Below are 11,601 nucleotides of genomic sequence, written 5' to 3' on the forward strand. Positions count from 1 at the left end.
CATTGCAACCATATATCGTTGTTGGAACTGCTATTTCTTGAAACATTCACATATTTTCTCTTCGAGGATAACGTTTTCTCTTTCCACACATTCTTCATCGCTCCCAGAATCTTCGTCCCCTCCCCACCCTATGACTCACTTCAGCTTCCATGGTTCCATTTTCTGCCAAGTCTACTCCCAGATATCTAAAACACTTAGCTTCCTCTAATTTTTCTCCATTCAAAGTTACATCCCAACTAACTTGTCCATCAACCCTGCTGAACCTAATAACCTTGCTCCTATTCACATTTACTCTCAACTTTTTCCTTTCATTCACTTTTCCAAACTCAGTCACCAGCTTCTGCAGTTTCTTACTTGATTCAGCCACCAGTGCTGTATCATCGGCGAAAAACAACGGACTCACTTTCCAGGCCGTCTCATCCCCAACAGACTGCATACTTGCCCCCTCTTTCCAAAACCCTTGCATTTACCTCACTCACCACCCCATTCATAAACACATTAAACAACCATGGTGATACATCACAAAACGACACGTGATTCGAGAATATGCTGGTTACCAAAAGGATAAATGAGATTCGAAAATCCGAAAACTTTCGTTAATAATTCACATCATCCGAGATCCAGAGATAATTATTTCTGTACCCCTGAAGATGTAGATTATCACGAAAGCGTCCTAATCTTTGTGTCTCATATCCCTCATGGTTACCAGCAATATATGTAGAAGGGCCACACCAGTACTTCATTATGTAAAAATAATGCTGCTCTGTTTCTTAGGCTGTGTACGTTGGCGGGACGCACCACGAGGTGTGTGAACCAGACTGTACGGGGAGACACCCGGGTGACTTGGTGGCCGACCCTTTGGACTGCACGCAATATTACGTCTGCCTTGCTGATGGCGTCCCCTCGGCCGTACATTACCATTGCCCCAGCGGGAGCTTTGATCCCGGCGCCTCCGATTGCACGGGACCCGAGTTGTGTGCTAGTGTCTGTACGCCCAAAGAGTGTCCTATGACGTGTCGAAATCCCCCCGAATATATCGCTGACCCTAAAGACTGTCGGAAGTTCTACGTTTGCACAGACGCTGGTGTTCTGGGCCCTTATGACTGCCCATCGGACAAGCCTTTCTTCGGCGACAAAGATTGCGGCACAGATCACTCTAAATGCTGCAGTGGACTGTGTTACCCTTATTGTTTTGATGGGAGGGTCAATATCCCCGACCCTCTGGACTGTACCAAGTATTACCGCTGCCTGGCGGTGGGAGCCGTTGAGGAAGACATGCACCTCACCTGTCCAGAGGGACAGAGCTTTGACATCCCTTCAGGGGAGTGCGCCGCGGGCAGCCCATGTACCTTACTGTGTGATGAGGCCGCAATGACCACAAGCAGAACGTCCACGACGGTCGTCACTCCCACCTCCGGCTGCCTAACCTCACTCATATGCACGAAACCTGGCTACTTCGCACAGTGCCAAGACTGCAGGCCAGATTTCTTCTACTGTTCAGCCGCCGGTGTGCCAGGTAGCCATGGGATGTGCACAGGAGGCTTGGTGTTTAACCCAGTTCCCAGCTACCCGTATTGTATTTCCCCAGCCAGTTGTCCCTACTATCCAATCCTCTGATCTCTCTTCCTCCTCCACCAACCCGTCTCAACTCACCATCTGCCCCTACCCACCACCCACTCTATCATAACCTGCCCCGGCCCACACCTGCTCATCTGGTGGTCATCTTCTGTCCCATATGCTCATCTGAGCTCAGCAGGTGCCCCCGACACTGACACATCTGAATTCAGCAGGAGCCCTCCAGACTGACGCATCTGAGCTCAGCAGGTGCCCCCAGACTGACGCATCTGAGCTCAGCAGGTGCCCCCCAGACTGACGCATCTGAACTCAGCAGGTGCCCTCCAGACTGGCGCATCTGAACTCAGCAGGTGCCCCCCAGAGTGACGCATCTGGGCTCAGCAGGTGCCCCCCAGACATACGCATCTGAACTCAGCAGGTGCCCCCCAGATCGACGCATCTGAACTCAGCAGGTGCCCCCCAGACATACGCATCTGAACTCAGCAGGTGCCTCCCAGACTGACGCATCTGAGCTCAGCAGGTGCCCCCCAGACTGACGCATGTGAACTCAGCAGGTGCCCCCCAGATCTACGCATCTGAACTCAGCAGGTGCCCCCCAGACCGACGCATCTGAGGTCAGCAGGTGCACCCCAGACTGACGGATCTGAACTCAGCAGGTGCCCTTCAGACTGACGCATCTGAGCTCAGCAGGTGCCCCCCCACAGACTGACGCATCTGAGCTCAGCAGGTGACCCCCAGACTGACGCATCTGAACTCAGCAGGTGACCCCCCAGACTGACGCATCTGAGGTCAGCAGGTGACCCCAGACTGACGCATCTGAGCTCAGCAGGTGCCCCCCCAGCGTTCAGAGAGTCGTTGTCCTATTGGACGCTCCAGTGAAACTCAGGTCCCGGGTTCCGTAAGCTTGAATTTGGATGATTCGTGTGATTTCAAAAACCCCTGATGATCCTGGACGGAGAGGAGAGAGGATTAGATAGATATTTCTTCCCTATGGGCACGATGCCCTACAATATACTAATGTGTTCATCCTGTTTCGTACTGAGTCTCTGGTGTGTCACACATCAGTGTACGGGAACTGCTACCGACAAGTGATGGTTGAGTGTGTCTCATCCTTTGGGTTTTACGCTGGACAGGGTAGTCGACTATGTTTGTCATTCATGTCATCATCTGTAACTCTATTGTATTCCATTTTTCCGACATTTTCAAGCTGATTTGAATCTGGCTTTTTATTAGACTTGAATGTAGAGTTTAATGAGACGTTGAGTGTTTCATGTTGAGGAGGAATAAAGATATATTTCCCAGTTGCTCTGATTTTGTCGTTTCTTCTTTATATATATATATATATATATATATATATATATATATATATATATATATATATATATATATATATATATATATAACCTTCACTTCACCGAGAAGAGATATATACACAATCACCAGTGGAAAGAGATAATAAGAGACGATAAGTACTTTCGTTTAATACATCATCAGTAATGCTGGAGTGGATTGTCTGACAGGTAGGATGTGCACGGTATCATGAGACTGAAGTTGAGAGTGAGTGAGTGAGTGAGTGAGTGAGTGAGTGAGTGCTCCTGCCGTACGAAGGCAGACTTTAATGCTGATAATAATGACAGATTAAGTTCTTGCGAATGACGCTTGACTTTACTTCTACACAATTCTAAATCTTTGAATCCCTTCAAAAACGAAAATGATAAGCCGTACAACCATGTCTATTCCTCCAAATTCCTTAAATATTTCTCGGTCTGTATCATAGTTTCATTGTAGATGTCACACCCTCTGCTATGCCGTAGACCTGCTCTACACTCTTAAGACCCTTGCCTCCAATCCTTACAGAGATTAAACAGTCATGGGTACGAAACCCTTCATTCGCTGGGATCCACTGCCCCTCCTTCCTTCCTACTCGCACATATGCCACACAGTGTTGGGAAAGACGAGGCCTCTCTGACACCCCTATCGTACACGTTATTCCCAGACACATAGATACCACATATTTTTTTTTTTTGTACGCAATTTCTCCAAAGCAAACACTAGGCTCACACACACCCTCTGTATCTCCTAAAGCTTTCCATGTAGTTTGTTCATACCATCACCATCTTAATCACCACTCCACAAACCTTAATTGGCACGCTTGACAGCCTTCACCTTTCACTCCCCCGACCCCTCTCTTGCCTGGATCTTAGGGCACTATACGTTACAATCGATTGAAAAGAAAATTGCCTGTCTGTTTCGATTTCCAACATTTCTGGGTGTGTGGCGAAGATGAGGATATGGGCAAGAACTGTCGAACAACAAAAAAGAAATCCCCCTCAGAAACCATCCCTCCCGTACTTATATTCAGAACGTGCACTTTGAACTCAGAGTTCGTGAGACCATTGGTTGTTTGGACCTTAGGATTATCAATTGCCAGGGTCATTAAGGCTGTCAACGTAGAACCCAAAAGGTCTCTCAACACCATCTTCAGAGGTTGATGATAATTCTAAGACCACATACACCCTCACTATGCATGTGGCCTATGTGCTCCTGAGACGCTGTAGCAAAGAAAAAATCTAAATTCATCGAGTCTGTAAATCTCATCTCTCTCTCGGATTGTAGAATGTCTGAGGTTATGAGAGATGTGTAGTCACAAAATACTAATTATGCCTATGAGAAAATATATAAGTTCTGCGATTAAATCGTATATGGCAAAATTTATGTTTAAGGTTCCTGGATATCGGCCAAAGAACGGAAACATTTGATTCATTTGTTTTATCGTAAGTATCGTTCGTGATGGAGGTAGTTTACAATCGTGAGATATTCGACGTCATTAAGGTCTTCGCTGAACTGGATTTCTATTTCTGAATGACCTATTATCGTTCAGAATCACCTCAAGAAGGTGGCTGCAACTTAAGGCCCAGCCTTCCACATAGGTACAAAATTTCTCTTTGATTCAGCAAGTGCTGGTGTTTGCAGGTGAAGCATTAACGATTCGCGATTCGAATCGCGACTGAATGAAGCCGTCTCGACTCCCGCTTCAGGAAACTCCTCCCCCTTAACCACCCCTCCCCTGCACGAGCCGTACTGCCCGTTCGACTGCTCGTGTGTGACGTAAGAAGCTGAGGAATTCCACGTCTCAAGTGTTTTCTCTGAGCTGCGCAGGTGTAGCCTGGTGGAAGAAGGTTCATCACAAGTGGAGGGTCCGGTCTGTATGCATCTTAGTCGGCTATGTGGAAGTAGACGTGATGCTCCGCCATCACTTTGACCCCCCTCCTGCGATGCCTCAGGGCAGCGGACGATGGTCGTTTCTCCTCCCTGGACTTGCAAATCCTTCGCCATGCCAGCGACGCTGGCTGATGAAAAGTTATCATCTCTTATCCTTCTGTATAACTGATGTGTTGTCGAATCAGAGGAAATATGAATTACCCGTAAGACATTGTTTTCATCGATCTAAGGAACCAAGTATGAGAGCGAATCGTGTGTCTGCTATCATTTCTCTCCTCTGCAATCATTGATAGAAGGCGATTCTCAACATGGGCGAAGTATCCACTGCCTTGGATGAGAGGGCGAATGATTTCCTTCAGCTGGGATGGAAGATACTGAGACGATCTGATGATGTTCCACAAATGCTTTGATCTGGTGATTGGTTCTACCTTTATATGGAACGGCGTCTGGGGGTACGCCGTGCAGGACTCAGTACCGCTGTAAGCACCAGTGCATTCAGAGGAACCCAACGTCACCATACTGGGTAAGAGATATTCAACATTGTAGTGGATTCAGTGTTAAGCGGGCAAATGCAGAGCCTTGACTGTGGGTAAAGGTGTGGGGTCGTGATGTGTGAGTTACCACGATTATAATGGGACTCAAGAACCACATACGAAGATCATGTCGAGATATCGACGCGGTTCGAGGCAGGTGATAGAGAGCAGCTCTATCGTTTACAAAGACCTTAAAAAAAAACCCTGTACTGTAGGGAAGTTTGTAAGTGTTGCAAGATTCAATATCTGGGCCACAATGGGTTCCTCCCCCCTGCAGTGGCAGCGGGGTTTACCACCTGTGATAAGTGTCAGGGTATATGTGAAGGTGCATCGGCGGCCGGAGCTTCAGTCTGGCCACCACCAGACCAGTCCTGCCTGGCCACCACCAGCCCAGTCTTGCCTGGCCACCACCAGACCAGTCCTGCCTGGCCACCACCAGACCAGTCCTGCTTGGCCACCACCAGACCAGTCCTGCCTGGCCACCACCAGACCAGTCCTGCTTGGCCACCACCAGACCAGTCCTGCCTGGCCACCACCATCCGGGTCCTTCACTGACAACAACCCTCACCGTCAGCCAACCTCACCTCCTCATCATCTGCCAACATGAACAACCGCTGCCTCCTCCTCCTCCTCCTCCTCGTTGCCTTGATGGTGAGGATGTCTGGGACTTGTAGTGTGTTTGGTATGACTTTGGTCGTGTGGCGCGGAGCCAGTTTGTTACTTGACCTGTCTTTTAGTCACCTTCTAACAAACAACATGATGGACATGGCACATACACACACACACACACACACACACACACACACACACACACACACACACACGCGCGCGCGCAAGAAAAACTTAGCTACATACACACGTAACATGCATAACAACAGGAAAGAAAGAAGAGACAGTCTTACTGGAACCAGGAGGAAAAGTTTCCATCCATGCAAAGGTCACCTTTGCTTCGATGCTCATGAAGGATGAAGATGTTACCCGAGGAGACTCGACACTCTTCCTGTAGAATGTCAGTAGCATGTTCTCAAGTTAGTCTAGTCAGTGCCACTGAAGTGTCAGGTACTGACGATTGGAAGAAGAGGAGGAGGAGGAGGAGGAGGAGGAGGAGGATTAGGAAGAAGAGGAGGAGAGGGAGGAGTAAGAGGAGGAGGAGGAGGTAGCGTCCAAAAGTGTGGTCAGATGAGCTAATTTCGGCAGATATTGTGTTGCCTTAGTGTGGAATGTGTATCTCTCAGTTGCGGTATTGTGTACAACCACACAATTGCCAGTACTGCTCTTTAGTTGAGCAGAAAAGAAAGAAAAAACCAAGTATTCCCACAGCCGTTCCATCTCGTGATGGTGCATACGTATGCCAAAGATCCCTCATTATTTTTATCAACTTTTATCATTACTGAAAAGAAAATCTCGTCCACTCATACGCTGATGACTCTGGCCTCTTTCATACTCCTCGTGTCACCTGTTGCTCGACCAGCTCCTCCTCCCGCGACAACTGGTTCGGTAAGCTCCCTGTCGGTAGGATATGCCAAGCGAGGCCAGCAGCAGCTCGCCTCACCGTAAACACTTCGAGACATCAGCTTGTGGTATGTACACTCTAAAACTCCTCGCTCTCCTCCGTATCTCTCTTGATGATTTTGGAATTCTAACACGGAACAGTCACCATCACCGTAACATCCACCTCTCTCTCTCTCTCTCTCTCTCTCTCTCTCTCTCTCTCTCTCTCTCTCTCTCTCTCTCTCTCTCTCTCTCTCTCTCTCTCTCTCCTGGAATCCCTACAATAACCCATACAAATGACTCCATCTCCAAAGGAGAATTGAGCCACGAGCAGACGCAAAATATTCTTTAATTCCTTATTATTTTGAGAAGTTAACAGTATATAGAGATGTCCTTGTGTACATCTGTCTACTACTTAAAAACATTCTCAATCGGACCTCAAAGTTTGGCCCACTATACCAGAGAGGCTTATGTGTTGCTCTTTCTCTTTCGTAGACTTACTTATTTCTCTAGTTTTTCCGTCCGAGAGACGGGTATTTGGTACACTCCACCATTGGCTATACGACACAATCCTCAGCATGCCACTGTGTCATCCTGGTACTCTGTGGTCGTTGGCAAATTAAGGGTGGGCCGCTTTGATATCTGTTCTTTGGGTGAACCGATGGACTTTTGGAACCATTTACTATTAACTTTCCTGACAATGCGAAATATTCTAATTTTTCAGAGGGTAAACTTTTTACCTCCTTAACAAGGCTGAGGCAAAATTTCACGACTTTTCAACCTATTTCTATCACACAATAACCATGTTCTCGATGGCACGATTTTTCAGTGACTGGAACCTTAAAAAAAAAGATGAACTGTTGATTGGAAGGTATATCTACCTCCCCCGTTGATGGTTTGTTATACACAGTATATATGTATGCCACAGGTCCCTCCTTCTGTAGGAGACAAACATATATACGAAAGTCGTTCTGTTCCTTCAGGTTGCTGGTGTCGCTGGGATGCAACGCGATGAGTGTCAACCTGACTGTTCGGGTAAGAATCCTGGTGATGCAGTCCCGGACCCCAAAGACTGCACACGGTATTACCTCTGCTTGGACGATGGTGTGTATCTAGAAGATCCTTTTTCTTGCCCCGATGGAGAGACGTTTGTTCTACCCGAAGGCCAGTGCAAGGCCAATGGACCGTGCATGACCCTATGTCCTCCAAAGGAGTGTCAAATGACCTGCGATGGTTATCCCAGCAAGGTTGCCGATCCCAGAGATTGCAGTAGATTCTATGTGTGCACGGATGAAGATACGGTGGTGCCTATGTCTTGCCCATCTGATAAGCCTTACTTTGATGGGGCTGCTTTGGTTTGCGGCACCGATTTGTCAGCATGCTGCAGCGACCCGTGCAATCCCTTCTGTTTTACAGCGGGCACAAATGTCCCTGACCCTCTGGACTGTAGCAGATACTACATCTGCTCGGATGATAATGTACCAGTTTCTGAAGGAAGCCACATGTGTTGTCCAGTTGGGCAGAACTTTAACATACTGTTTGGTAGGTGCTCTGAGGGCGCCCCGTGTACCATACTGTGTGATGAAGGCGGAGTGGATACAACACCTGCTGTTGACACCTCTTCCACCACAAGCGTCACACCCACCTCCGGCTGCCTGGCCTCGCTGACGTGCACCGAGCTTGGCTACTTCCCGAGGTGTACCACCTGCCAGCCGGAGTACTTCCACTGTTCGGCCATTGGCCAGCCAGCTGTCATTGAGAAGTGCTCAGGAAACCTAATGTTTAACCCGGATCCTTCATATCCATACTGCGTCCTTCCTGGTAACTGTCCCTACCACTCACCCATCTGAACTCATCAACTTCCCATCTTCCATCCCATCTGAGTTCACCAGTTCCCCGAAGCATCTGAGCTCACCAACCGTAACCAAACTCACACATCTGAAGTCAACAATTGTTCCCACAGTCATCTGCATACATGAACATGAGGAGCTTTGTTTGAACAAACCTAGGAACCCCACTCGACAACATTCAGGGGAGTGTGGACTTGATAACCAGTCCAGTGACTTCCAGATCCTGGATTCTGTAAGACTTCCTTTGGAATTACGTGTTTTTTGGAAAGCTTATAATCATGGAGGCAGATATTTGAATGATATGCGTATGGCTTCCCTACTGACACTCCCTTACACTATTTGCCTTTTTTTTCCCCTCTTTCTCTTCCCTGCTTGCCATTTTTCGTTCTCACCATCTGGTGTGTTGGTCATTACAACTGACCATATTGTGTGAGATCTGGTAGTGTGGAAGCCACTCAAGAGGGGTGAGGATTATATCCTACGGCCTGTTAATGTTTTATATATTACGGTCTGTTGTCTTGTGTTTATCATTCATATAATTCATTGACATGTTCTTTCTTATATGAGATTAATTCTTGAACTGTATTAGGGTCTTGATAAGACTGGAGTGAAGTTTACAAAGACTTCGTAGTGTTTTACGAAGAGGATAAATAAAGTTCCATTCCTCAGTTGCTCTAGTTTTGTCTTTTCCGCTGGGTAAGGCGACAAGGGCAACTGACTGCCCAGTTCACGACTAGGTGGCACCGAGAAATAGTTGCCAGGCATCCAGCAACCACCGTCTAGGGCTAGATTACCGACTGGATATTGGAAAGGTTAACGATGGTGGTGCAGTGAACCAGCACCGCGCCGTTTGTCACCTACTGCACCTTGGCCTAGGTAGCTGTAGCTGTCCTTTAATCTTTTTGACACGCTTACACATGGGTTGCTGGCATTCAATCCACCGACTGACGTACACTTCATCTCTAACACAACACTGAACAGCAAATGATATTATTATTATCATTATTATTACTACTACTATTATCATTATTATTATCATTATTATTATTATTATTATTATTATTATTATTATCATTATTATCATTATTATTATCATTATTATTATTATTATTATTATTATTATTATTATTATTATTATTATTATTATTATCAATATTATCACACACACACACACACACACACACACACACATATATATATATATATATATATATATATATATATATATATATATATATATATATATATATATATATATATATATATATATATATATATATATTAGGTACAGTAGGGTTGAGGGTCAAGTCAATTGGGAGGTAAGTTTGAATGGAGAAAAACTGGAGGAAGTAAAGTGTTTTAGATATCTGGGAGTGAATCTGGCAGCGGATGGAACCATGGAAGCGGAAGTGGATCATAGGGTGGGGGAGGGGGCGAAAATCCTGGGAGCCTTGAAGAATGTGTGGAAGTCGAGAACATTATCTCGGAAAGCAAAAATGGGTATGTTTGAAGGAATAGTGGTTCCAACAATATTCTGTGGTTGCGAGGCGTGGGCTATGGATAGAGTTGTGCGCAGGAGGGTGGATGTGCTGGAAATGAGATGATTGAGGACAATACGTGGTGTGAGGTGGTTTGATCGAGTAAGTAACGTAAGGGTAAGAGAGATGTGTGGAAATAAAAAGAGCGTGGTTGAGAGAGCAGAAGAGGGTGTTTTGAAATGGTTTGGGCACATGGAGAGAATGAGTGAGGAAAGATTGACCAAGAGGATATATGTGTCGGAGGTGGAGGGAACGAGGAGAAGTGGGAGACCAAATTGGAGGTGGAAAGATGGAGTGAAAAAGATTTTGAGCGATCGGGGCCTGAACATGCAGGAGGGTGAAGGGCGGGCAAGGAATAGAGTGAATTGGATCGATGTGGTATACCGAGGTCGACGTGCTGTCAGTGGATTGAATCAGGGCATGTGAAGCGTCTGGGGTAAACCATGGAAAGTTCTGTGGGGCCTGGATGTGGAAAGGTAGCTGTGGTTTCGGGCATTATTACATGACAGCTAGAGACTGAGTGTGAACGAATGGGGCCTTTGTTGTCTTTTCCTAGCGCTACCTCGCACACATGAGGGGGGAGGGGATGTTATTCCATGTGTGGCGAGGTGGCGATGGGAATAAATAAAGGCCAACAGTGTGAATTATGTACATGTGTATCTATGTATATGTCTGTGTGTGTATATATATGCGTACATTGAGATGTATAGGTATGTGTATTTGCGTGTGTGGACGTGTATGTATATACATGTGTATGGGGGTGGGTTAGGCCATTTCTTTCGTCTGTTTCCTTGCGCTACCTCGCTAACGCGGGAGACAGCGACAAAGCAAAATAAGATAAATAAATAAATATATATATATATATATATATATATATATATATATATATATATATATATATATATATATATATATATCCATTCATTTATTCATTTATTTTATTCAATATACTTTGTCGCTGTCTCCCGCGTTAGCGAGGTAGCGCAAGGAAACAGACGGTAGGAATGGCTCAACCCACCCACATACACATGTATATACATACACGCCCACTCGCGTACATACACATACCTATACATTTCAACGTATACATACATATACATACACAGACATATACATATATACACATGTACACGTTCATACTTGCTGCCTTCATCCATTCTCGTCGCCAATCCGCCACACATGAAATGGCAACCCCCCCTTCCCCTCACACGCGCGCGGGGTAGCGCTAGGAAAAGACAACAAAGGCCACATTCGTCCACAGTCAGTCTCTAGCTGTCATGTGTAATGTACCGAAACCATAGCTCCCTTTCCACATCTAGGCCCCACAAAACTTTCCATGGTTTACCCCAGACGCTTCATATGCCCTGGTTCAATCCATTGACAGCACGTCGA

General features: G+C 46.2%; 1 protein-coding gene across 9 annotated transcripts in view; it reads left to right on the forward strand.

Moving 5' to 3' along the window:
* Positions 1-9,341, forward strand: part of LOC139763169 (uncharacterized) — a 21,115-nt gene extending 11,774 nt beyond the window's left edge. For 2 of the 9 annotated variants that reach the window (XM_071688882.1, XM_071688885.1), the window contains exon 2: positions 7,805-9,341. In XM_071688882.1, the coding sequence (XP_071544983.1) occupies positions 7,805-8,671 (867 nt within the window). In that variant the 3' untranslated portion in view covers positions 8,672-9,341. Of the gene's footprint in view, positions 1-774; positions 2,880-5,674; positions 5,982-6,016; positions 6,911-7,804 lie in introns of those variants that run through there. The other 7 variants (XM_071688883.1, XM_071688886.1, XR_011716048.1 and 4 more) reach the window with 6 other exon arrangements.
* Positions 9,342-11,601: the final 2,260 nt, after the last annotated feature.

Source organism: Panulirus ornatus, chromosome 46 (genome assembly GCF_036320965.1).
Source record: "Panulirus ornatus isolate Po-2019 chromosome 46, ASM3632096v1, whole genome shotgun sequence".
Lineage (NCBI taxonomy): Eukaryota > Metazoa > Arthropoda > Malacostraca > Decapoda > Palinuridae > Panulirus > Panulirus ornatus.